The 27730-nt window shown below is 37.1% G+C and overlaps 1 protein-coding gene across 1 annotated transcript; it reads left to right on the top strand.

The window, feature by feature from the left end:
* The first annotated feature begins 300 nt into the window (after positions 1 to 300).
* Positions 301 to 27214, top strand: LOC131962843 (collagen alpha-1(VIII) chain-like). Its single transcript, XM_059327934.1, has 4 exons — positions 301 to 503; positions 21207 to 21350; positions 23358 to 23616; positions 24086 to 27214. Exons 3-4 carry the CDS (start codon positions 23361 to 23363, stop codon positions 26032 to 26034), a joined length of 2205 nt encoding a protein of 734 aa, XP_059183917.1. The 5' UTR covers positions 301 to 503; positions 21207 to 21350; positions 23358 to 23360; the 3' UTR covers positions 26035 to 27214.
* Positions 27215 to 27730: the final 516 nt, after the last annotated feature.

The following is a 27730-nucleotide window of genomic DNA, read 5'->3' as shown; positions in this document are numbered from 1 at the left end:
GATTGGGTCAAAGTTTTTTTTTTGTCACTAATAACTTCTTCTGCTGCAAACATGCAGTTCCACTAGTGGTTTCTCTCTGTTTTCCTCTCTCCTTCTCATGCACAGATACAGTGTTTCTCTTCCCTGGGCTCGTGCAGCTCCACCCACCTGCAGATAAAAGCCAAACCCTCACCAGAGCTGCTGTTCAGCGTCTGTCCCAAACTCCTCAAAGCTTTGTGATACTTCTACCCTGCAGCAGCCGCAGCATACACACAAAGGTAAGTGATGCGTCACCACTGGCACAGCAGGATTGATGATGTTTTGGTTGGCATGGCCGCCATGTTTAGGTTAGTTTGTGCAGCGGTAACATCCAGTAAGCACTCATTAGCTTTGATTTTTGATGCATTTTTCTTGCATGACTGTTCGATATCAATGCCTCGACTGGAAAAAGAAAACTTTTTTCTTTTTTTCTTCATCCTGCTTGAATTCTTGGAACAATGCACAAGCCACTTTCGGGATGGCACGTGAGCGAAAAAAAAAAAGTCCAAAATGTTTCATAAGACATCCTGCTTCACAAAAAGCTCACTGCTGTGAAGGCTCTGCTGACAGAAGTCTCCGCAGATAACATCTGACAGTTTTCCAAATGCAAAGAACATCCAAAAGAGACACCTGGGAAGAATAACTCAGGCTTAAGCTTGTTAAAATAAATGCACGGTGCAGCATCTTGACAGGATTTAGCACCAGTTAATGGAATGTCTTGACATTTTGAAGATTTCAGTTGCATGTCTTTCAGCAGAGAAGGAAAAGTGTGTGCACTTATTCATCCAATGTATGAGGAAGAGAGAGATTCGGTTTTTAAGATTACTGTAGTATTAACTATCCCACATTTAAAAAAAACAGGGTTAAAGTCAGTTTTCAAAGAGGTTTTCTGGCATCACTCTGAGAAATGAGTCAGAGATGGAAAGTTTGGGGTTCAGGAATTCTTTTAGGCAACTTAATGGATGGAGAAGTGAGTGTTTTCAATCTTTTGTATTCTTATGTATGCCCTGATTTACTTCGACATCCCAGTTATGTTCCCTACTGAAAATGGATTGTCTATGGACGAATCAAACAGTTTAAAATGGCTTCGATAACATGATGTTTCCATGTAAACTAACCAGATTCCCCCATTGTTTTCCTCTCTGTCCTCTTTATAATTTGATCACATATCTGAATGTGCACCTGCCTGGAAACTGTTCCCTGTGTCACACCTGATTATACCGGATTATTCACCCTTGTGCTTCACTTGTGACATTTTTGGCTTGTTAATTAATTAATTAATTCAATTCTTTTGTGTGCTGGTGAGAGTGTGAGGGGTTTTGTTTTGTCCAATGTTCAACTCCAGCTCCAATAATAAGTCGATTAAAACTTTGTAGCCAAAATACTGCCACTCCCACTCCCAAACCCATTAAAACCACAGCTATTACAGCATAAAAGCATGCATTCTTTTATATCAGCAATTCAATCTGGAGCTATTTTCCTGGTTTCTGCTATTGTTATTGCTGCTGTATTATAGAGCACTGCAGTGATTAATGAAATGCGTCAAAATCAATGTTAGTGCTAATTAATTGCATATCCCTTTTTTATTTTATTATTTTTATTTTATTATTTTAAACAGCAGTGAGATAATGTAAACAAATTGCCATTTAAAGGGTTAAAATTATTGAATATTTGGTAGGTGTGATGGTGACTGAGCTGGGTTAAAAGATTTAATCCAATGAGAATGGAAAATAATATTTATATATCGTATTTATATAGCAAGGGGCATCTTTGTCCTTTCAGGTGGTATTAGTAGTAAAAATAGTTTTTTATCACTGTAAAAAAAAAATTTTAATCTGTCAAACGTTATTTATTTACATGTCCCCCATGGCATTAAGTTTACAGAAAATAATTAAATGTTTGTGATTTTTTGACATTCTGTAAACATATTTAAAGGGTTTACATTCTGAAAGTGAATTAATATTTGGTAGTTATGATCACGACTGATGGTGGTTAAAATATTCAGTAAAAGTGGAAAATAATACAAATGTATAATTTATAACAGCAGTTTTTTCTGCAGACATTTAAGCCCTCTCAGGACGTCAAAGCAACTTTTTTGCAAAGGGAGTTAAACATGTCTTAGATTAAGGTGTTTCTGCTGAACGTGGGTGGTAAAATGTCTATTCCAATCACTTTTATAACTAAAATAGTAAAAGAAGTTCACCGCAGTATGAAGTGGAACTGTACTTAATGAGCCCAAAAAGCCGGTCTGATGAGCTGAGGTGATAAGTGTCGTAATAAACCTTAGATACCACAGAGGTCACTTTTTTATGGAACTGGGAGAAACGTTGTTAAATTCTCCGCAGCTGTTTGTAACTTTCAGCTCATTTCGAGTGATCATGTTTTCCCTTACTTAGAGAGAATAGTCTTAATTAGAGGAAAATGTGGTCAGCTCACGTAGTTGAGGTTAAACTAGTTGCACAATCAGATGGTTTTTTAATACCGTAACACTCGTAGAGTAATCCTCGGTGCTCTGAAAGGACTGTTGGCATCAGCAAACTGTGGTAGCGGCACCGTGGAAAACACACAAAACACCATTATGTAGATGAGAGGAAGTCACGCAAACTCAAGTCTCGAGGTTTGTGAATGGGGGCGGGACATTTGGTGCATGTCTGATTGTTAAGAAAAGGGTTGAATCCAAATTTGGGGTGCAGAAACGGTCATTGCAGTGTTTTTTGTGTGTGTGTCCAAGGGCCTGAGAGCTGCTGGATATTTTTCCTGTGAACTCTGAGGTTTGGCCACAGACAGGCTGCACAACTCCAAAATATTATGCATGTTTCTTCAAAGCCGTCACTCTGTCAGGAATTGACTGATTTGAAAGGGGGAAAATGCCTCATGAGACAGCATGTTGGTACTGAAAACCAAAACGAAGAAATGAGTGCAAAGTTTTTATTTTAACGCCTCGTCTTCTGCTCTTTGTGGCACCTTTTCCCTTTGTTTCTAGTAATTATGCTGAGCTAAGTGAAGCTAACTGACTCCTGGTTGTAGGAGACATTCAAAGCGTTTAATACACGTTAATATAGCTGCCCATTTATTGAGCTGATAACAACCTGCTGTACCTGCTAGTAGGTGCAGGTGAAACCCATTAAAACCATATTTTTTTTATTTTTTGACTTTACAGCATCAGATCACAAATTCTAATGTATCAGACTTTCAATTTAGAGCTTCAAAGCGTTTATATAGCAAACACGTTAATATAGCTGCCCATTTAATGAGCTGATAACAACCTGCTGTACCTGCTAGAAGGTGCAGTAGGCCCCTACTGGCCTTTACATATGGGATGAAAAGCACTGATTCACCCCATTCAGTGTGATAACAGTTCAGAATCAGTGTCACTAGTCCATTACAGGGTTCTCCCTATAAGACTAAATATCAACGTGGAGAGCAACTAGCTAAATAACAGTTTGTTTTAGTTGGTCCCCAATTGACTTGTTTAGCAAGTTTTATTTAAGCTTTTGAGGTTTATTCATTATCTTCTCTACAGCAACTTTTACAACTTGTGATAATGGTCCAAACTAATGTAGAAAAAAACCTTTTCATTGGGGAGGACCCCACAAATACTTGCACCTAATTGTTCAACAAACCTGGAGAAAACACTGAATTAGGGATGTATTTTTTATTTTTCCCCCAGAGGATTTTAATGTCTTTGTGAAAGCCTGTGAAAAAAACAATTGCCAGGCTAAATCTTCCTAGTTGTCTTTTTTTCTTTATGTATGAAAATGTTTTGGGGGAAAAAATTGGCAGGTAAAAAAAGTACTTCAGTCAGGATCATTTTTGTGTTTGTTGTTGTATTATTTATTACGGCCACCAGAGGCTGAAGTGCACAAAATGTCATCTTCTATTGGCCCAGATTAAAATATATTTGTATCCATAAGAAAGACAATGTAATGTGACAAAAACAAAGGAAAATAATGTATATCATGTCTTTAGAGTGTGAAATACTGGAAGATAACATAAGAGCTCTTATTTAGAACATGGGTATACTGTGAACTTCAGCCCCTTGTGGCCAAAATGAGTATTACAGCAACAAACACTTTCTGACAAAAAAACCAACATGGTCTCACAGGAATCCGTGAAATAGCCACGGATTTGCTTAACTAAAAATCCGTGGAATAGCCACGGAATCACTCAAATTTCCGTGAAACTGACACGGATTTGGCTACAATGCAAGTTAATGCCAGTCATATCCCGTGGCTATTCCAACATACAAAGTGATTATGTACATTCACTGAGTGAAGATTTAGAAAATAAAACATATATTTCTCGCTAGAAATGTAATCAAAATCCATTTTTATGCAGAAACTAAGTCAAAATATTGATTTTTTTCAAAAAAAAAAATGAGAGAACTGTCCGCCATGTTTTTTGGAAATTTGAGTGATTCCGTGGCTATTCCACGGATTTTGAGTTAAGCGGATCTGTGGCTATTTCACAGATTCCTGTGAGACCAGGTTCAAAAAAACACATCTTCTTTTAATAAAGGATCTTCAAAAAGAGTATTCTAGCAAAACCTCCTTTTCACCTCGTTGTTAGAGAAAAAAAATACAACTTAGATCAGACTTTATTCAGCTGAATGTTTTGGCCTCTCAGGGCTTCCGTAGCATGCTGAAGGCTGCAGAAGCAAACCTGTGGCACGGTTGCAAGTTGACTCCTCAGACTGCGTAGGAAATATCTGTGCAGGGAAGCTTGTGTCAGCAGGCTGTGACTTTACATATTTGTCACTGTGTTAATGTGTCCTGACAGTGTTTTCACACTCAGACTCCCTCCCAGTTCTCACCTAGTGAACAGGAAGTGTCCCTGTAGCTCAGAGGGAATGTGTCTCTTGATCCTGCAGCTGTGGCCTCTGTGACTCGACGCCATGTGTCCTAACACTCCCCTGCTACCGTGCACAGCAATCGAAATAAATCACTTTAAAACTGCAATTGTTGCAATATTCGTGTGGTATCTAAGTTTAAAAACACGCTTTAAATTTCTCAGATTTACTGCAAAGTATCTCCTATCTAAACTCCTAAGTAGACAGAGTCGTAGCTCTTATTATCCCTCGTAAATACTCCACTGCAAAAACATCTGGACAGTAGGGAAGATCATATTTTTTCTCAGAGTGGCATATTTTACGGTGTGACTGTATAATGCATTAAGCTTCCCGGGACCGTCGTTAAATCCCATTACTGCCACCGGACAGACCATGCATGCATGTTGCAGCAGGAACTAACTGATCTGGGCTCATTTTATGATCTCAGTAAGTTAATATGTGCGTAAGTAAGTAGTCAGTTTGTAAATGCAGACGACTAAAAAGCCCCGTGACTGATCGCTCGTCCAAGATCGGGCATTACATTTAGAGTTACAGTTGGAAATTTCTCCAGGGAAAGCATCAAAGTGTCAGCAATAAACCCAAAAAAACATATAATTACTAGCTTGTCACCCTCCAAATTGGACCAAATATTTCTCTTCTGGAAGGTCTTATCTGCCCACTTGTACTTTATTGTTTGATGTCTTGTGTGTTTGAATGGCAAAAGCATTAATCTTAGGATGCTGGAAATCTTACAAGGTATTTGTGGCCATTTTGGAGCTTTTCTGACATTTTTGTGCCTTTATCAGATTAATTGGCAGCAGAGACGGATGTATTCTGATCCTTTATTCACGCAGCAATATACTTTACTGGTTTTCCAGTAAAAATGCCCCTGTGACTGATAAATTATCAGTAGTAGGAGAAGTTTTCAGATCCCTTACTTAAGTAAAAGTACTAATACTACACTGCAGAACTACTCCACTACAAGTAAAAGTCCTGCGTTCACAACTTAGCGAAGTAAAAGTACAAAAGTATCAACATCAAAATGTAAAAGTGCTTATTCTGCAGAATGGCCCACTCTGATCGTTCTATATATTCCTATTGGATTATTATTATTGATGCATTTATGTAAGCAGTATTTTACTATTAAGGTAGGGCTCATTTTAACTGCTTAATATACTATTATTAGGTTTAATAAAAGTTGTCAGCTGATATTTGCCTGCAAAATTGAATTTAATTACAGTTCTTGAGTAAATGTACGTAGTTATATTATCATAAATGACATTATTAGATTAATATTGTTTAATCAATGTGTACATGAAGTTGAACCACTTTATATACAGTTATATTTATGTTTGGTTCTCAGATGTAAAGCCTCCAGATATCTCTGAGGAGTCCTGAGATTATTTACTCTTTGCATTTCTTGGGATATTTTTGGCTTTTTAAATAAGGTTGTGAAGGTCTTTTTTTATTTTGGAAGCTCTTATAAATCATCTATAATGAACTGTGTATCCAAACTGAGACCCTTAACGACAAAAAATTCCCCATTGAAACCCATTAAAACCATATTTATTTATTTTTTGGCCTTTACAGCATCAGATTACAAATTCTAATATATCAGACTTTTAATTTAGAGCTTCAAAATTGTCATTTTTCAGCTTTTTCACCATCAAAATCAATGAGAAAAAGCATTAAGTTCATAGAAAAAAGTGATTTTTTTTTGTTTGTTTGTTTGTTTTTTTTCGTGTTTTTCTCACTAAAAATAGTGGCATTATGTAAACAATTAAAGCGGAACATATTATTAATTTATGGTATTTTATAGCAGGTTAAGAAAGGAAACAATTGTGTTTTTTAAGGTAACACTTTTTTGTTTTTTGAGTGTTCATCCCATGAAAAAAATCCTCCTAATAATGTATTTTTCATCTCTGAACAAAGTCCTGTAAATGAGTGCATATTTGTAAGTTATGATTAGGACTTAAATTGAATAAATGAGTCATTTTAAGTGGAAAATAATATTAATATATAATTTTATGGCCACATTTGTCATTACTTTACACAATAGGTTGTGTTTTGTAAGCTTATCATATGTCTTTGTTTGTTTTATGTGAATAAGTGAGCGAGACAATTGTAAAAGTACAGTATTTCACACTGAAATCATCATACTAAGATACTACTTCAGACTTGTAATGTGTACTTGTACTTGAGTAAATCTGTGCAGTAACTTTCCACCACATTTCATTGAAAAAGATAGAAACAGGAGACAGGAGACAGCGTGTGGACAGTTGCACAGCGTGGGCTGTTCTTTTGTGATTTACACACTACATAAAATATATTTATGCAGCTGCAAACGGCAGAATTCCCCACTGGAGTCTGTGGTTTAAGCCCAGTATAAGTGATCAGATCTGATTATTGGCCAAACTTTGTTATTGCCTATGAAAATAATCCTCCACTAGTGGAGCGTCCCTCTGAGAGCCAGTGCAAATATGAGAGAGAGAAAGAAAAAAAAAGTGGCTAAACCACATGAAGTTCAGGCAAATGTTTGGAAAAGTCTGAGAAGCCTCACAAGTGTTTCCTTCCTGCTGAGCAACATGGTGGAACATGTCATGTAAAATAAGCTCGCTTCACAGTAAATATTCACCTTCAAAAATGTATTTTTTGGTTCCCAGTGATTTTTTAGGAACAACTTCTGTAAAAGTATGAAGTGCTTCTTAGTTCTGAAGTGCTATTTAAATGCCGTCCACTGACACCAGATACTGTGTTTTGACAGAACTCAGAGCTAATAGGAAAATAATTCTCCTCCGGCTTCCATTTTTGCCTGAAATGAAAATTGTGGCCAGACACTGTGTGACTTATGGTTCCCAGAGCTGTAGGAGAGGAAAAATCTGTCCATAAGATGGGTGAAGAGGTCGGACAGACACACTGTGTGTGTGTGTGTGTGTGTGTGTGTGTGTGTGTGTGTGTGTGTGTGTGTGTGTGTGTGTTCTTGTACTTCCTACATAGTGAGGACCAGAACACGTTTTTAACCAACAGAGTGAGGACATTTTTGCAAAGTGAGGACATTTCGGCCGGTCCTCACTTCTTTAAAGGCTTTTTTGAGATTTCAGACTTTGTTTTAAGGGTTAAAGGTCACATGATAATGATAATTAACTGAAACTGTATTGTGTGGTTACAAAACTAACTAAAATTATAGTGAAAATGTCCTTCGTTTTCATCTTTGTCAACTTTTTTCATACATAATGAAGATTGATAAACATAAAGGAGGACATAAAGGCAAAATTAACTGTGACCTCTTTTAATCTTCCACCCAACAAATACCCCATTACAAAAAACTAATAACTAATAAAAACTAAACTAAAACTAAAGCATTTCAAAAAAATAAATACTAAACTAAAACTAGAAAACTCACTCTAAAAACTCATTAAAACTAACTGAATTTGAAAACAAAAATGCACAACAAAATTAAAAAATACAAAACTATTATAACATTGCAATGGAATTCACTGTTCCAATGAGGGTCCCCACAAAGATAGAAGTACAAGAATGTGTGTGTGTGTGTGTGTGTGTGTGTGTGTGTGTGTGTGTGTGTGTGTGTGTGTACTTGTTCTTCCTACATAGTGAGGACCAGAACACGTTTTTAACCAACAGAGAGGGAGCATTTTTGCAAAGTGAGGACATTTCGGCCGGTCCTCACAAAACTAACTAAAATCATAGTGAAAATGTCCTTTGTTTTTGTCTTTGTCAACTTTTTTCATACATAATGAAGATGGATAAACATAAAGGAGGAAATAAAGGCAAAATTTACTGTGACCTCTTTTAATCTTCCACCCAACAAATACCCCATTACAAAAAAATAAAACTAATAAAAACTAAACTAAAACTAACAAACTCACTTGACAACTCATTAAAAGTAACTGAATTTGAAAACAAAAAAATCACAACGAAATTAAAACTAAAACTAATGAATAATTCAAAACTATTATAACCTTGCAAGGGAATTCACTGTTCCAATGAGGGTCCTCACAAAGATAGAAGTACAAGAATGTGTGTGTGTGTGGGACGTGTTGGTGCAATTATGTGCATGTGCAGGTCAAAGGTCAGAGGAGCAGTAGGCAAACACTGTGGTTGCCAGTTCTAAACCCATCCGGCTGCTGCTGCTTCCCCTCGTGTGTTGAAAACGAGGTTTTCCGGTCCGTCTGCAGGTCAGCTGACCTCTCGTCCACCTTCAGGTCTGAGGTGGCGTCCGTCTCCACGAGGCGAGTCCGGCCTTCGCCCTGCAAAGAGATCGAGTAGGTGTGAAGGAATGCTGTAAAAGAGCAGAATGGGTTGGAGAGGAAGGAAAAACTCCCATCGAGATAAGCTGAGCTGCCTGGGGAAACAAAAGCGAGCCCTATTTTGGAAGCTCTTATATATCATCTATAATAAATTGCGTATCCAAAACTGTGACCCTTAACGACAAAAAATTCCCCATTGAAACCCATTAACCCTATAAAGCCTGAACCATTAAATAATTGCCAGAAAATTCTTCTTTTTTTTAAACTGGAGTGTTTATTGAACCTGCTGACAGGTAATTTAAAAAAAAATCCAAAAACAATAGGGATATATGATTCTAATTTGTATGATATTTGATACATCGGTTCTTTTTGTGCAATTTGTTGCTCACAGTTTGTTTTTCTTGAACTAACAAAAACATATAAAACCCAAAATTTTTAACCTTTTAAGGCTTTACTTTCTTTTAACATTTTCCTCAAACATGCAAAATATTTTTTTCCATATAACACAACATCATACATCTGCTTATATGTAGTTTTCACGCAGCAATGACTGATCCACCAGTGGAACCTGCATATAAATTTTGCTATATCTTGTATTTTTGTGCAATTTGTTGCTCTTTTTTTTTTCTTCAACACATGTATACATCAGGTTTTTCAGGAAAATAATATCACACTGATGATGTATAGGTCTCAAAAACTTGTGTATCAAATATGATACACTTGGCTTTATAGGGTTAAAACCATTTTTTTATTTTGTTTCTTGGCCTTTACAGCATCAGATCACAAATTCTAATATATCAGACTTTCAATCTAGAGCTTCAGAATTGTCATTTTTCAATTTTTTCACCAGACTTTTTCTGAGGTTGTTACTGCTTTATTATGGAGCACTGTAATGTTGGATGCAATGCATCAAATCAATGAGAAAAAGCATTTAGTTCATAGAAAAAAGTGATTTTTTTGTTTTTGTTTTTGTCCACTAAAAACAGTGGCATTATGTAAACAATGAAAGTGGATTCTTTTATTCATTTATGGTATTTTATAGCAGGTTAAGGAAGGAAACAATTGTGTTTTTTAAGGTAACACTTTTTTTTGAGTGTTCATCTCATGAAAAAAATCCTCCTCATAATGTATTTTTCATCTCTAAACAAAGTCCTGTAAATTAGTGCATATTTGTAAGTTATGATTAGGACTTAAATTAAATAAATAAGTCATTTTAACCCTATAAAGCCAAGTGTATCATATTAGATACAGTTATTTTTGAGACCTCTACATCATCAAAAACCTGATGTATACATGTGTTGAAGATGAACAAACTGAGCAACAAATTGCACAAAAATACCGGATGTAGCAAAAATGATATGCAGGTTCCACGAATGGATCAGTCATTGCTGCATTAAAAAACTTCATATCAGCAGATGTATGATGTTGTGTTATATGGAAAAAATATGTATTTTGCATGTTTGAGGAAAAAGGAAAAGTTAAAAATGTTGTTTGATGTTTTTGTTAGTTCGAGAAAAACAAACTGTGAGCAACAAATTGCACAAAAAGACCTGATGTATCAAATATGATCCAAATTAGAATTCATTTATGAAATTTATTTATTTTTTAAAAATATGTCAGCAAGTTAATAAGCACTCGGTTTTAAAAAAAATTGAATTTTCTGGCAATTATTTCATGGTTCAGGCTTTATAGGGTTAAGTGGAAAATAATAATATATAATTTTATGGCCACATTTGTCATTACTTTACACCAGGGGTCTCAAACTCAAATTACCTGGGGGCCGCTGGAGGCAGTATCAAAATGACCAAAAAAAGACACAAAATTACAAAAAAGACACAAAATGACTGAAAAAACACAAAATGACTTAAAAAAAAGACATAAAATGACCCACAAAGACACAAAATGACCACAAAAAGACACAAAATTACAGAAAGACACAAAATGACTGATAAAGACACAAAATGACCAAAAAAAGACAAAACATGACCAAAAAAGACACAAAAGTACAGAAAAAGACACAAAATGACTGAAAAAACACAAAATTACTCAAAAAGACACAAAATGACAAAAAAGGCACAAAATGACCAAAAAAAGGACAAAAAATGACCAAAAAAGACACAAAATTACAGAAAAAGACACAGAATTACTGAAAAAACTCTAAATTACTTAAAAAAAAGACACAAATTGACCAAAAAAGACACAAATTAAAAAAATTATTTTTAAAAAGACACAAAATTACAACAAAAAAAGACACAAAATTATTTTTAAAAAGACACAATTATTAAAAAAAGACACTAAATTATTTTAAAGAAGACACAAAATTACCAAAAAGACAAAGAATGGGACCTTCCAAACACAACACGGTAAAGTGCCATTCATATAAAACTCACATTAAACTTTCATATCAAGGTGGGGGCCACAAAATATCGTCACGAGGGCCGCAATTGGCCCGCGGGCCGCGAGTTTGAGACCCATGCTTTACACAATAGATTGTGTTTTGTAAGCTTACCATATGTCTTTGTTTGTTTTATGTCAAGGTTAGGGTTGGTTATTTAGTTGTGATGGTGAAGGTTAGGTTAAGGGTAAGAGGCTAGGGAACTCACTATTCCAATGAGGTAAAATGAGGTAAAATGCTGTAAAAAGCAGAATGGGTTGGAGAGGAACCGGAGCAGACGAAGAGAAACTCCCATCGAGATAAGCTGAGCTGCCTGGGGAAACAAAAATGTTACTGGATGATTGAGGGATCGGGATAAATAACCTGCTCCGAGACGGGAAAGGGAAGAAAAACAGCTTCAGATCCAGAATATTCTCCCAATATGATTTGTGGTTTGTGAGAATAATGCACGGTTCTAGAAGGAAAATGGCCAACGTGGTGCACAAAACCAACGTCCAGTATTAATTACACTGAAAACAAAAGTAAATTTGACCGTACACTGTAAAAAATAATCTGTTAAATTTATGGTAAAATACCGGCAGCTGTGGTTGCCAGAATTTCACCGTAAAAATGACAGTGAGTGTGTTTTTCTACTGTGAATTTAAATGTAAATATCAGCAAAAACTGTAATTTAGACTGAGTAGTCCCTTTATTTAAAGGTAATTGTGTCCTTGAGACAATATGGTATTTCTCCATTCATTTTACATGATTTTTTAAAATATTTTTACAGTAAAATTGTGTGTTTTTCAAAAGTTTTGTTCTATTCTGTGATTTACAGTAATTAAAAGTGTCTATTATGGTGATATGCAATTTTTTATTTTAGGCCGTATTTCTCATGCAATTTGACAGCATTTTACTGTAATTTCTACAAACACTTTTTACAGTGTAGAATGTGTTTCAGTTTTCTTTCCGGTGGAAGCAAACTTATTTCTGTCTGTGGAAAAATACCAGTAAACAAGAGAGACTGATACAAGTATTGAACATAATTTAAAAATAGGGTAACACTTGACAATAACCAACTAAGTAGTGTTTATAGATGGTTTATAGACCAATTATTAACCATTTACAAATTGCTATACACATTTAATCTTTAAATGTTTTCAATCAATTTCTTATATGAATCATTTCAAAATCATTAACACACTTAATATGGTGTTAAAAATGTTAAAATGAGTGCAACTAAAACTATTGATGAACTATTAATTATAATTTAATTGTTTGTTAATGGTAAAGTAACTATAAACTTACATTAATATACCATCTATTTGTCATTCATAAATGATTTAGTTAGTTAAACATTAATAAATTATGTATTTACCATTCTAAATGGCCTTTTTACGGTTTATAAATGATGATTAAACATTAATAAACTATCTGTTTACCATTTATAAATGATGGTTATTGTAAAGTGTTACCAGAAACCGAGTTTGGCGCCCTCTATTGAAAGCTGACTGCTGTAATTTGTTTTTTTGCAGTGAGATTTATCATTGTCAAAATGTTATTTATACAAGTATATATATATGCGTAAAATATATTAACCTACAATTTTGAGAAGCTAATTTTGATTTAATTAATTTAAATTAATATGAAGTGACAGTAACTAAGTATTTATTGTACTGAAATGCTTTAACAGGCAGCCAAATGTCTATTTTATCACTTCATAAGGAGAAGTAAAGTGTAAATTATAAATGAATATTTAAATATTTAACCAATGTAAAGCTCTATTACATTTTGTTCCTGATATTCACCCTCAAGGCAATCTTCTGCTTGGATAAGACTTTAGATAAGACCCATTTTTAAGATTTGATCCAATCCATTACCTAAAACCTAACGAGATTACTTCTGAACAACTGGGCCCATGTAATTTATGTAAAATGTATCAAAGTTGCCCATTCTTATTGTTTTGACGTAGTTCTATGGAAGCCCAAAGAGGCAAAAACAATTCTGGTGATCCATTTTCCAAGTATGAATTGAATTAAATTGTTTTCTCTCCCGTGTTTATAACTAAAGAACTCTTCCATACACAGCTCGGTGTGCAATACAAATACCATTTTTAGAATACCTTTCTAGCCAAAAGAAAGACATGACAGTAATGATACATAACTTGCGATCAGAATACATGTCTTTTGTCTAGAGCAGACTGGGCATTGGGCGGCCCGTTACCCAGAAATCAATATAACCGCAGTGCTTTTATTTTGGAAAAAAATAGCAAACATTAGCATTAGCACTAGAGCTAACAAGCACTTTTATATACACTTCACTATAGACACTATAGTTAAGACAACAAATATAGCCACTAATATATATGACAGAATAAAATAAACTTTAACAAACCTTGTGTCCTGTCAGTCAGCCACTATAGAAGCCTTTTGATACTTTATATCAACTTTATATGAATTACTACGCACTCATTATTATTTACCGTTCGTTTTTTCATTTAACCGTTCTACTGGTTATTTCCTGTCACTAGCTTTCAAAATTAAAGCACTCGTTTTACACTGGACGGCACCTTTTCAAAATAAAAGCATCACAACATTGTAAAACACCTTGAAAATGTACAAACATGAAAAACAAGCTATATAATACAAAAACATATATAGGAACCTTGCTAAAGGCCATTTACAGTTGTGTTTAAAATAAATGGAAAAGTGAAATAGTGATTGTAGTATTTACTACTTTTTACTGCTATATTTTATTTACTCCACATTAACAGTCTTATCATAACATGTGTTCCTATCAGTAGCAGCTCAAAACCAGATAATTTACTGTATTTTATAAAGCGATTACATTAATTTTGAGCAGAATTTAGTTCAGATTTTTGGTCCGGCCCCTGCAACCTTCGTGGTATTGGTCATGTGGCCCCTTGGGAAAATGAATTGCCCACCCCTGCTCTAGAGAGTATAGAGACATTAAAAGGCCCTTGTAAGAAAACCTAAATCAGCCACATTTAGAACATGGGTTAGTGGTGAACTTCAGCCTCTTGTGGCCTAAATCAGTATTACAACAACAAACACGAAAAAGACCCTTAACTGTTTTTCTTAACCTTAACAACGTAGTGTTGGTGACCAACAGGATGTCCAATCTTAACGACAGAATAGATCGTCTGTCAATACCAATGACCCATAATTGTCAAAATGGCTACATTTGTCAAAGAACCCATATTTGAACATTTTGCGTTACAGAACGGAACGTTGTAAAATAACTAAATAGTTACCGGTTGCAAAGAAGAAGAAAAAAAGGCTGCAGTTATGTTGAATTTAGACTACAAATTTCTGCCCTATGAAAGACAGTTTAAAAAGTAAATAAATGTATTTAAATGACAGAAATTAAGTTGTTACGAGGACGGGTCTACTGGAAGTGACACAGTAACATAAAATCATGATGAAGCTAATATTTTTGAGGGGAAACCGACCGGTGCTTAAACCTAACCAAGTACTTCTGTTTCACAATGTTAACCACATGTGCCATTTCACAGCATCGAATGGAAATGTCATATTTTGTAAGATATCATACAAACCCGTTCATAAGAATACATTGGGGAAAAAAGTGGAGGAAAAAAAAGGATCCCGGTTGAAAATGGTCCTTTTAAAAGTCAGAAACAGGATTAAAAAAATAAACAGATCAGCCTGAGAATAAATGCATCACTTGATTTATTTTATTTATTATGGCTCTCAGGGTTGCCATAGAAACTCCAACCGCAGTGTGAGCACAAGAGAATCACAGGCGAGTGTTTTTCTTATAAAGGTTAGATAATAACAGTAACAATTCACACACACATGCATACAAATCATGACACACACACACACACACACACACACAGGTGCATTCTCCAGATGTTGTCTTGGCGCTGATGCTGCTTCTGTCAGCTGATCGTTGCATTCCTTTGTGTTTGTGTGTGTGTGTAAACGTTTCACACTGCACTGACAGAATACCTGCATGTATTTTGCATTATTCTGCAAGTATGTGTTAGAATAAAGCCAATTTTTTGGGGGGAGGGATTGAAAATTATACAGGGTTTACATACACTACTGGTCAAAAGTTTTAGAACACACCAAATTATGCAGTTTAATGTCTCAGTGTACTCTTAAAATAATGCACATTTGCAACATTTAAAATTCTTTATTGAGCATGATAGTGTTTTAAAAGTAAAAAAAAGATTCAAAATCACATTTTATGTTGGACTAAAGGGCTAAAAAAAGACAAAATGACCAAAAAAAGACACAAAATGACTAAAAAAGACACAAAATTACCAAAAAAAGACACAAAATGACTAAAGACACAAAATTACCAAAAAAAAAGACACAAAATGACTTACAAAGACATGAAAAGAATTAAAAAATGGACAAAATAGCCCAAGACTCCATAGAGTTAAGTTGTTAACCCATTTCTTGTTCCCTGAAAAAGGCCTACTTGTATAATTCTGAAATGTACATTATTTTCCAGTTTTGGTTAAGCTTACCTTTTTTTATTTACCTCTGGCAGTTCACCACTTACCTTTGGACCCTTTCAAGCTGTTCATTTGACTTGAACTGCTTGAATTTCAATAAAAAACTGGAAAAATTGGGGTGTTCTAAAACTTTTGACCGGTAGTGTACCTTCAGGTTTATAATCTTGCTTTATTCACATGTGACCCTAAATATTTAGATGTCTTTATTATGTTGTTTTGAGCTGCCCATTCTCATAAGAAAAGAAAGACCAAATCACACAAAAGCCAGGCTTGACCACAAGCAATAAAGCCTGGCACACGTATCTGTAAGCAATGACATGCCCTGTTCCTCATGGTTTGTTGGGCGAGCCGTAGATTCCCCCATCTGGAATCGGTCAGCGGAGGAACACATCGCTGAAATGGAAATTTGATTATTTTCAAAGCCAAGCTGGAGGTGATAAAAGACTTGTGGCTCATCACCAAGCCGAGCAGGCTGTGGTTGTAAGTGTTGGCAGGGAGGTTCAGAGGACCAGCATCCACTCTTTGTTGCATGGGGCTGTCATCAGGAGAGGGCTGAGGAGGTGTCGGAAGAGTTTTCATCAGAGTTTGTGAAAGATCTTTTTTAAAAATAAGCAGTCTGAAAAAGAATTCCCGTTTGGTCATGGTTGTTGAGACTTAACAATTTCAAGTCAAAGATATTTATTGTCCAACAATCCAAGTACACATATACGGTGTTCTTTTAGTAACATATTGCAGCAATAACAAAAAGCAAGACAAAGGACGAGTGAACATTAAGGCCCCGTTTACACCAGGACGCTCGCAGGTAAAAACGCCAAAATATTTTATCGGAAGTGCCTTTCGTTTAGAAGGTGACGGCGTTTATGGGGCTTAAAGACGCAAAAATCTGAAACCACCTTCCAAAGTGTAAAAGTTAAATCCTCTCCTCCGTAGCGTGTCGTCTACACTGACAAGACACAAAACTCTGATCTGATCTGCTCACGTCACGTATGTGTTTACGTCACATACATGCTCCAGGACAGGAAATAAAGAAACGTGGGATTATTTCCATGGTGGGACCTTCAAGCTGCTCTGGCAGCTCTAATAAACTTACAGGAGTCTTTCCACCAAATGTCCAGGATATGTACAGATAGTATTAGTGAACAGAGAAGGATCTGGAATTACCTCCATCACATTCTGGATGCAGCGATTGGTGGGAGGAGCCAGACGGCTGTGAACGAGACCTGGGAGATCTAGTGATGGAGGAGAACTTTGTGGAAGGAGTAGCTGATGAAAATGTGTGGCGTGAAAACTTCTGCATGCCCAAAGATGCTCTTATGGCTTTAAGTGATGCCGCCTGGCTGCATACAATCCAATTTCACACACTTTTGCGTCACCGTATGCAGCAGATTTCCTCCCGAAAACGCTCGTCTAAACGAGGAATAAAAAGTGAAGACGAGACGCCACTTTTGCGTCTTCTGTTCAGACCGTCCTCGTGTGAACGGGGCCTGAAAAAGAATTCCCGTTTGGTCGTGGTTGTTGAGACTTAACAACTTCAAGTCAAAGATATTTATTGTCCAACAATCCAAGTACACATATACGGTGTTCTTTTAGTAACATATTGCAGCAATAACAAAAAGCAAGTATACTGTTCTCCCTGTGCGTTGAGTACTTCTTGTACGTTATCACAGTTCAACAGTCAGCCTAACTCAGGTATGACACTACACTTGAGCCAGGATTAGAGCGTCTTGCTCCCTTTATTTCCTTTCTAATATGGTGAAATACCACGAGTGAAACTGCAAAAGAAAATAATACAAAACTCAGTTTCCTTTACAGCATGTTCCCAATAAACAATGTTGAATTATACTATTAAAATATAACACAAGAACTGCGCACCAAAAATAGCCATTCACGTTAACAATAGGCTAATACACTATCATTGCTAGCGTACAATGTGGATACACACTTACATTAGCTCATTAAATTATCTTGTTGCATGACTTATCAGTCAACAAACATATGTTGTCACACTAAACTTAATGTCATGTATTCCTAATCATTCATATAAACTCCATATAAAGATTCAGAGAGTAACTGTCCGTCTTTCTAACTGCTGGCTGCTAACGTCGCCGCTAATGTAAACACTACGGAGCCTCTGATCACGCTTCAAAATAAAAGTCGCGTTTTCAAATAAAGGTCCAGTTCTCTTTGGAACTATAACAACTGAGTGAGTGTTTTTCATGTACAGTCCTACCACAATATTAATATAATACAAATAATGCAAACATTTCAAGTATCTTAAACTATGAAAACAACTCTGAGGGCAGAACACCAAGACAAAAGACTAGTGAACATTAACATAACAACATAACAAATTTTTCCTTTTCAATTCAACAAAGATTTGTGCAAAAAGTCATTTTAACTTAAAATATTGAGTCAAATAGCAAGATTGATTTGAGTTAACTCCTTTGTCTTTGTTGTCTTGACATAAAATTCTTTCGCAGCATCGACACTCAAACATTTTAGTTGAAACAAGTTGAGTTTTACAGTGTAGCAGCTAATAATGCTAAATCAATACATACTTTATAATGTAACTGTAGTTGCCAGAATTGTATGTTGTAGTCCATGTTATGTAATCTTTTTGGATAGTTCAGTGTAGTTCCTTAATTGGCCCATTGATAGGAAAGAAACGTACTAGTTCTGTAATCTCTTGAGTAGAAGCTGTTTTCCTTTCAGAAAACGTACGGTATTGTTAATATTCTCTTTTTCCCTTTACTGTTCCTTTTATATATATATATATATATATATTTTTTAAATTAAGTTTTCTGTATTATTATTTATTCCGTTCAATTAATTTGTCCGTTGTGAGGAAAAACAGGCAATAACGTTATTTGAAGTCAAGTCTCGTTTTTTCAATATCAACATAACTATAGCCGATAACTATATAATAGATTTAATTTACTTTTTAACTATCTTCTATAACGTCTAACCAGGAACTTTTTTACCCTAACAATAGAAAAGTAGTAACATAATGAAAATGTGGCCTGGCAAAACATAACAGTTAAGTTTTCAGCAACCAATTGAATATGCTGAGAACAACCTACTGCACCTACTAGTAGCTGGAGCAGTCGCCCATTCTTATGAGAATAAGATAACGCCCATTCAGTTGTGTGAAACAGGTACTTCCTCCTGCAGCTCTGCTCTCTCTGTCCTAATCTTTCAGTGTCAGCAAAGAGTTTTTGAGAGACGGAGAGGAAAGGTTGCTAATATTTTAGCCTCAGACTCTTTTCAGTTCAACTTCAGATCTGCTCTTTTGATTATATCCATGACTAAACTCTCCAGTTTGCATATTCTGTTATTTTGTTAGAAACATGGCTGTACCATGAAACATCAGACATTTTATGGAATTTTCCCTCCCCAGGGCTTTCACTTAAAATAGCTCAGCAAGTCTTGCATGCTCGCTGATCAATATGTAATAATTGAAAGCATATGTTGTGCTTGAGCCAGCATGCACAATACCAGAACCTCCCCGAAGAGGATGCTGCAGCGATCAATTGCTTTCGCATTACACTGTCTGGAAACCAAACAATGAATGAATTCAAACTCCTTTCTTTTCAAAGTAAATGGAAGCTAAAGAACAGTAAAAAGGAGGCAGATATAACATACAACCAGATAAAACTGGTAAAATAGTTATTTTATTTAAAAGGATCTTAGATTAAAAATTATAAATACATTAGAGGACGCTTTATAATAAAAATGACTAACTTTTTTTGAAGGGAAAATTGGAAAATTAACTGATGTGCTTATGATTTGAAAAAACAATATCGGTCAAAACAAGAAAATATTAAGTGTGTCATTAGTAATCAATAGTCAAAAACTACCCCTGATGAAATTATCTACTCCTATTTCTAGGCTCTAAATTGTGAAATCTCTTAAAATAATTCAGTATATATAGACTTACAATAGTATCACTAGACAGATTTGAGAACTGCACAGTGTTTCTGCAGTAAATATCAAGAAAATATTATTAAGATGAATAACTGTATTAATTTCACAATGGAAATTCAACCTCTACCGCAGTGGGTAGTGCATTTCTGCGCCCGGGGAGCTGTGTGGGGGGGTTAAGTGCCTTGCTCAAGGGCACTTCAGTCCTCCACCTGTCAGTCCTGGGATTCAAACCAGCGACAAGACTGATTCCTAACCTCTAGGCCACCGACTGCCAAATATATATCAGGAAAAGTTTTTTAAAAAGTGGATACAGAATCAAAATGATTGGCATTAAAGACAAAAAAAAACCTATTAATCAGACAGTTTCCCAAAAAAGTAAAAAATACATCTTGAAAAATTAATAGAAAACTGGCATGTTTAGCACAGACCCAGTGAAAGAAAAAGTCCTCTACGTCTGAGACGTTAGGTCACCAGTGATGAAGCTCGGAAGCTGCATCCAACTTCCCAAATGAGCTCTGCTACTCATGCATCTTGTCGCCTAAATGGAATCGGATGTGTTTTTGTCTGCTTCGTCTCTGTAGGCCATGAAGACTTGACACATCCTTGGAGTTTGGAGGGAACATGTGTTTCCAGGCACCCGTCTGTCCTCCTTGTTTTGCTGACTTATTGTTTTCAAATGGAGGTCGTCTCGTTTCCTCGCCAAACACATGTTCCCTTTTTCGTGTGTGGAGAATAGGTTGCATTGTGGGAGTACAAGGGGTTCTGACCGCAGTGATGATCAGTTTAACATCCCCATGTGTGAAATCATGTTCAATTAAGGAGATCAATACTTGAGGATCTGTCCCTTTTTATATCAGAGAAAGATGTTTAACAAATGATTTGCTCCAGCACTGGGGCTTGCCCAAATGTGCAAAAAAAGCTGTTTAGAGTGGTCATAATAGCTGGTTGTGGCATTGAAACACGCTTTTATTTAGGCTTTAAAATTGTCTGCCTGTCACTTTCATTAGGAATTTGAAGCACACATGTAGGCCAACCACATGTCTTCTAGTCCCCATGTTGGACTAGCCTTCCAGTTTGATTGATTGGTCCTGTTACAGTACTGTTACATTTATTTTTAATACCTCCATCCCTACATTCCTCAAGGAAAAAATGTGTGTCTCAGCATAACTGTATCAAGGCCAAAATATGTCTACCAGGTGGAGATGGCAGCTGAGTGTTACAAACCCCAGGCCTCTGCAAAAGGTCACCACCTGACATTCATCAAACATGACATTCATATTTTCTCAGGGCCCAGCAGGACTGCAGCTAGCACCTGGCTGGATCCTCCGTGCATGGCCGCCTTCCCACTCATGCCTTGGAAAAGACCCAGAAAAGTGACCCGAAGTGAGGGGAAGTAGAGGAAGAAGGGCCAGCAACCACCTAAAAATCAGAGTAAGAGAATTGGTCATTTTGCAGGGTGGAACTTGTGGCTTTAAGATGAATATAAAAGACAAAATCAAATATAAAAAGGTGAATACATTTTAATATTAATACCATAAAAGAGTTTCAAGGAAATTAAAAGACCATTTAAACATCAAAACATCCTAAATTATATGACAGTATCTTAAAAAGTGAGGTTTTTAGCTCTAAAGCTATATTAAGCAAGGTCTGTGGCAACCATGTGAGGAACTATTGGATGATTTGATGGAACAAAATTTAGATTTCAATGCAAGAATGTGACGAATGAAGTTTTTTTTTTTTTTTCGAAATGAAAGATTTGCAGAATTTTCAACCCAGTCCAGTGAATAATAAGCCATTGGTGAGGCTTAAAGTACACATACAAAGAATTACAAGAATTATATTTAGCCCAGAGATCTAACTAAGAGATCTAACTCTAAATGTTTGGAGCAGTGTTATAGGATGTTGCAAGGTTGGACAGGAATTAGGATGTTTTGGTGAGTTGGTTTGGAGTGACCCTTCAGTGAAAATCTGGGAAGTTAAACTACAATAATTGTTGTACAAGCGTCCACTTGGACTCAAGGATGAACTCATTCAGTTTTGCAGGTTATAGATTAAAGGTTAAGGTGAGTGTGATCTCACATCTGACTCATGCTTGTGAACTCATTCTTAGGACTGCCTTGAGGGAATTTTGTCAAATTTTCAGATTTTCGGCAAATTTGCCACAAACATTCACTTGGACAAACGGGTGAGCGGATTGAGTTTTGGAGGACCTCACAAAATACTTTTGTCCATAACTCATTTGGTAACCATGACAAATGCATAAAATTGTGCTCCTTTCCAAAAGGTCAGAGGTCAACTTCACTTTGACATAATGTTTTGCAAATACCCTCAGGAATAATAACTTAGGAACTCAGATACTGAATTGTTGACACTAATCTTGGTTGCACACTCTGAAACTGTTTTGACTGAGTCTGGACAGACAAACTACACCTTGGCGAGTTGGCTGAGGTGTTAATTCCAGGTTTTATGCTTAAATGTATTACCTCATGATGGTAATCTAAGATTTGGAACGAAATTACAAAAGTACAATGACTATGAAATGATTTAGCTTGTGTGACAAAGTAGATGGGAACACACCATTGTCCATTTCTTTTTTCCATCATTATTGCATTACTCACTAATTTAACCTTGCTTGGTGTTCTTTTCATTTTAGTCCTATCTTTGATTTGACACACGATATCCCGGGTTTGTTCGTGTCTAATATTGTATTTGAGGACAGTTGACATGCCTTGACACCTTAGGTTAAGTAAAACATTTACACTGATACACTATTTGTACAGATTTGTAGGGGCTCGCTGTACAGTACACCTATTCAGCCTGATACTTAGCTTGCTTTTTCAGTAAATGCCCAGGAAAATGTCTTATTTCCTAAAGTCTTTTATCTCTTCTATACTGTTACAGGGCAAACAAACACCACAGTGGAGGAAAACAAACATTCACCCAAGCACTGCTTATTTTCACTCTTCTCTTGGCAGCACTTAGCCAATCTCCTTAGCACAGACATGTTTAAAGGATTAGGGATTATGTTCAAAAATGACCATGTCCCCTGTGGGGCCTCTTAATTACAATATATGTTTTAGCAGCATGTGTTTTGTGTAATTCGCCTCAAGGATAAAAAGGCTCTGAGGCTTTTACACAGTTTGTTTGAATAGATGTGTAAACAAGGGAAAAGTAGGACCAAAGTCAGCCAATAGATGGTTTTTGTTTCTTTTTTGGTTTGACCGCAGTGGGTTTGAGAATTTCTTGACTCAGCTGCAAGATGGAAGAGCACAGACTGCTGGTCATGGACTAACATGAAGACAAGTTAAATGGTGTTTGTACAGACACTATCCTGTTGCATTATGGGAAGTGTATGCTGTACCCCCCTCGTATTTCCTTAGTTGCAAAGGTGACCTGCAACATGTGTCACACTTTTACTTCTTTTCTTCTTCACTGCAGATAATGGCGGCTGTACCCCTCCACTCTCTACTCATCACAGTGTCCCAGTTGTGTTTATTACAACAGGCCCATGGTGGGGCGTATTATGGACATAAACAGCCACCACAGCAGCACCCGCCTTTGCCACAGTACAATGATGGGTACCCTCAGCAACAGTTTTTGGGAAATGAGATGCCACAACTGCCTTATGGCAACGAAGGGCCAGTACTGCCTCAGTATGGGAAAGAGCTTCCTCAGCTGCCCCTGACTAAAGGCAAAGGTGAGAAACTGCTATCATATAAATTAACTCTTGACTGACACTCAGCAGACAGGCTACCATTTGGCCAAGGGCAAACTTGCTCTTTTAGTCCAATAGAGTTTTGTTTAAAGAACATTGGATGTGAAATTGCCAAAATGAAAACCAAAGTATTCTTAGTGATGATGGCTGTATTCCATGAGTTGAGCCAGTTCCACAGCTCAATCACTGACTGGGACACTTATGGAATTGAACCACTCTTAATGTTGATATAATTGATACCTGTGCTTTTACTGCTCTGACAAGTCAGCATGTTTTATAATTGCTCATGTTAACGCCTCAATTGTGTTTATATATCATCACAAAGCTTGATGTCAGATAAACGGATGTCAGAATATCAGAACCATTTGTGATTGGTGTATTTCATTGATCAGTACTCATTGATTTGGTCCGTATTCACTTGTTTCTACCAAATGTGCCCTCTTGTTTACAGGACAAACATTCCCCAGAGGGGCTAAAGGTCCACCCCCACTTGTTCCTGGTGGAGAAGGTCTTAGAGAGGGACCACAAGGAGTTCAGGGCCCCCCAGGACCAACAGGACCCCCAGGACCACAAGGCCCCCCTGGGCTACCAGGCCAGGGATTGCCAGGGCTACCAGGAAAGCCAGGGCCTCCTGGTCCTCAAGGCTACCCAGGAATCGGGAAACCTGGCATGCCAGGATTGCCAGGAAAACCTGGAGGACCTGGATTGCCAGGACCAATGGGTGAACTTGGTCCTCATGGCGGTGAAGGACCAACTGGACTTCCTGGGCCTCCAGGGCTCCCAGGTCCCCCAGGACTGCCAGGGATTTCAAAACCAGGAGGTCAGGGGCTGCCTGGCTTTCTGGGCTCTCAAGGGGAGCCTGGCCTAAAAGGACAACCTGGGTTTCCTGGTCCTCCAGGCCCCAAGGGAGAAAAAGGAAATGGTCAGCCTGGCTTGCCAGGTTTGAAAGGACCATCAGGACCACCTGGTCCATCTGGAAATGTGGGTGTCCCTGGTGTTGGCAAACCTGGCTTAAATGGTCTACCTGGACAACCAGGAATACCAGGAAAACCTGGCCCTCCTGGAGAGTCAGGCCCGGCAGGGCAACCTGGTGACAGAGGCCAACCAGGCCCACCAGGCTTGCCAGGAATTGGAAAACCAGGAAAAGATGGTTTCAGAGGGCAACCAGGACCTTCTGGAGGGAAAGGGGAATCAGGGCCTCATGGTTTACCAGGGGGTCCAGGATTGCCAGGTTATGGTAAACCAGGGTTTCCAGGCCCAAAGGGTCACAAGGGACACGCAGGTCTTCCTGGACCTACAGGCCTAAAAGGTGATAAAGGTCATGGAGGTCTACCAGGGGTCATCGGTGCCACTGGTCCTAGTGGTATTCCTGGCCCACCAGGACCGATCGGGCCTTCCGGTAGTCTTGGCTTCCCAGGGCAAAAGGGAGAGGATGGTTTTGGGGGGCAAAAAGGAAATCCAGGAATGAAGGGTGATTTAGGTCCCCCAGGTCTTCCGGGACAGCCGGGTATGTCGGGTGGGGGTGGACAACCAGGACCAAGAGGTTTACAAGGGCCCAGTGGCCCAAAAGGAGAAGCTGGTGTTAAGGGTGTACCTGGTGCCCCTGGTGCTGCAGGATTAACTGGACCAAGAGGAGAAGGGGGACAATCTGGAGATAAAGGCTACCAGGGACCACAAGGTATCCCAGGGCTTACAGGACCAGGGGGACCAATTGGACCTCCTGGACTGCCAGGACAAAAAGGCGAAACTGGCCTACCTGGTAAACCTGGATATCCTGGTGAGGGAAAGCATGGACTCCCTGGTCATATTGGTCCTCAAGGTAACACCGGGCCAAGTGGCCCAGCTGGACTTCCAGGGCAACCAGGACCACCTGGACCCCCAGGTCCTCCAGGACTGCCTGCTGCATCTCCTGACCTCGGACAGATCCTTCCTGTGACGGGCCCCTACGCTGGCCAAACTTACAAGAAGCCAAAGAATGGGGGCGACATTGGTGGAAATGGCGTGGAGATGCCTTCGTTCACAGCTAAGCTCACGAATCCATTCCCTCCTGTTGGCTCTCCTGTCATCTTTGACAAGCTCATACACAATGGCAATCAGGACTACAATCCCCAAACTGGCATTTTCACCTGCAGTATACCAGGTGTCTACTACTTTGCCTACCATGTCCACTGCAAAGGGGGTAATTTGTGGGTTGCCCTAATGAAGAACAATGAGCCAGTAATGTACACATATGATGAATACAGTAAGGGCTTGTTGGATCAGGCGTCAGGGAGTGCTGTACTCCCGTTGCGACAAGGAGACTCTGTGCATATACAGCTGCCATCTGACCAGGCTTCAGGACTTTATGCCGGTCCGTATGTCCACTCCACATTTTCTGGATTCTTATTGTACCCGATGTAAGAAATGTGTTCAAATGGTATTTTTTGCCATATTTATGGTAAAACTACTGCAGTCTCAAAGGTACAATTTAGGTCAGGTTAAATAGTTTACAATGAATGGAGGCAGAATAATCTTTGCATCACATCTTACATACATCAATGGAGTCTTTAGGCAGCAGTTAAACAATTGGCAGTTTGTACAGTGTATGAATATATGGCGGTTGGCAATGATATGTAAGAAACAAACATTCATATCATGGTTATGGAGGGCAGAGAGGGTCAAAACACTACCAAATATATCTGTTGTCATGACTCTTGTATGTTTACATTGAGCATTTATTCTTATATCCACCCACACACAATATATCAATGTTCATGTCACAGCTGGAATAACTTCTGTAACAACTTTGCTTAACAACAGCTTTGCATAACTGTATCATTTTCACTCAATTTTGGCTTTACAGTATATACTGTATACAGGGCACATAACATATTGGTTTCATTGTACAATGTATTTACTCACAGCCATTAGTACATAATGTTGGGTTATGTATTTAGGGTCATCATATTAACTTATTGTTTGTCTTTTTACATTATTTTGAAAATGCAGCTTTTTATACAACAAAATCTTAATAAATATTGACATATCACAGTATTTGGGTGAGTTTTTAATCAAATTTCATACCAGTCAACAACAGAACAGTTTTGTCCACAGTTTGGCATTATTTTTTAATAATTTTCATTTGACCATTTGATGTCATGATTTGTCTTGTTTGGTTTGAATAAACAATAAGTTTTTTTTGTGTGTTTTTTTTTCAAGTTTTTTTCAGTTTGTCAGTATTCTCTATAATTTATTTGTTTGACTACTGATTATTTGGGATTGTTGATTTCTGTGTGTTGACAGTAAATGGTCGATTTCATTCCAAAATGCAGAACGTACATTTTTAGTGGCAAAAGGTAAGCAATATTAAAAAAATGTGTTTAAACCCATCACCATCCATACCATCATGTGTTAGTTTCTTTTTATTTTGTACTTTATTTCTTCAAACTGTGGATGTGCCATTTTGGAATGAAATTCTTTAAGATGTTTTTTTCCCCTCTCCTTCGGACAATGGTGCACAGCATGAAATGGGAAATTGTGCCTTAAGTATGTGAATATTGTTCCTATGATTGGTTAGATATTGGTTTAATAAAGAAATAAAACCATTTGTTGTGACTTTATTTTCATTATCGTAGGTACAGTTAGATAATGATGAACAAAGCAGAAAATGAAATGACCTACTTGGTTATTATTACTTGCCTTTCATTTATATCAGGCAACAGATGCGTCAGACATCCTAAATAAAAATGCTTTATGTCAAAACTTCAGCCTTGGCATGAAAATACACAATGTAAATGTGTTCAGCATGCAGAATGGACTGACTCAGAATATATCCCATAATTTAATTAGTTATGCATTTATATATAAGCATTAGGGGTGTCAAGATCTAATTAATTTTAATAAAAAGAATTTCACCGCTGACAGCTATGCCATTGTTACAGTATCATTCACATGTAACATGTAAAGTTTACTTTCCAACCCTATACTAAAAATCAGAATTATATTAATTATTATATATATATATATATATATATATATATGTATATATATATATATATATATATATATATACATATATATATGTATATATATATATATATATATATATATATTTATA

Source organism: Centropristis striata, chromosome 24 (genome assembly GCF_030273125.1).
Source record: "Centropristis striata isolate RG_2023a ecotype Rhode Island chromosome 24, C.striata_1.0, whole genome shotgun sequence".
NCBI lineage: Eukaryota > Metazoa > Chordata > Actinopteri > Perciformes > Serranidae > Centropristis > Centropristis striata.
The sequence above is the reverse complement of the archived record's forward strand: the minus strand, read 5'-3'. Positions and strand labels throughout refer to the sequence as shown.

Coding starts and splice junctions, on each gene's coding strand:
- LOC131962843 (XM_059327934.1), top strand. CDS start 23,361: ATGGCGGCTGTACCCCTCCACTCTCTACTCATCACAGTGTCCCAGTTG. Junction 23,617..24,085: donor GCCCCTGACTAAAGGCAAAG/GTGAGAAACTGC, acceptor TCTTGTTTACAG/GACAAACATTCCCCAGAGGG.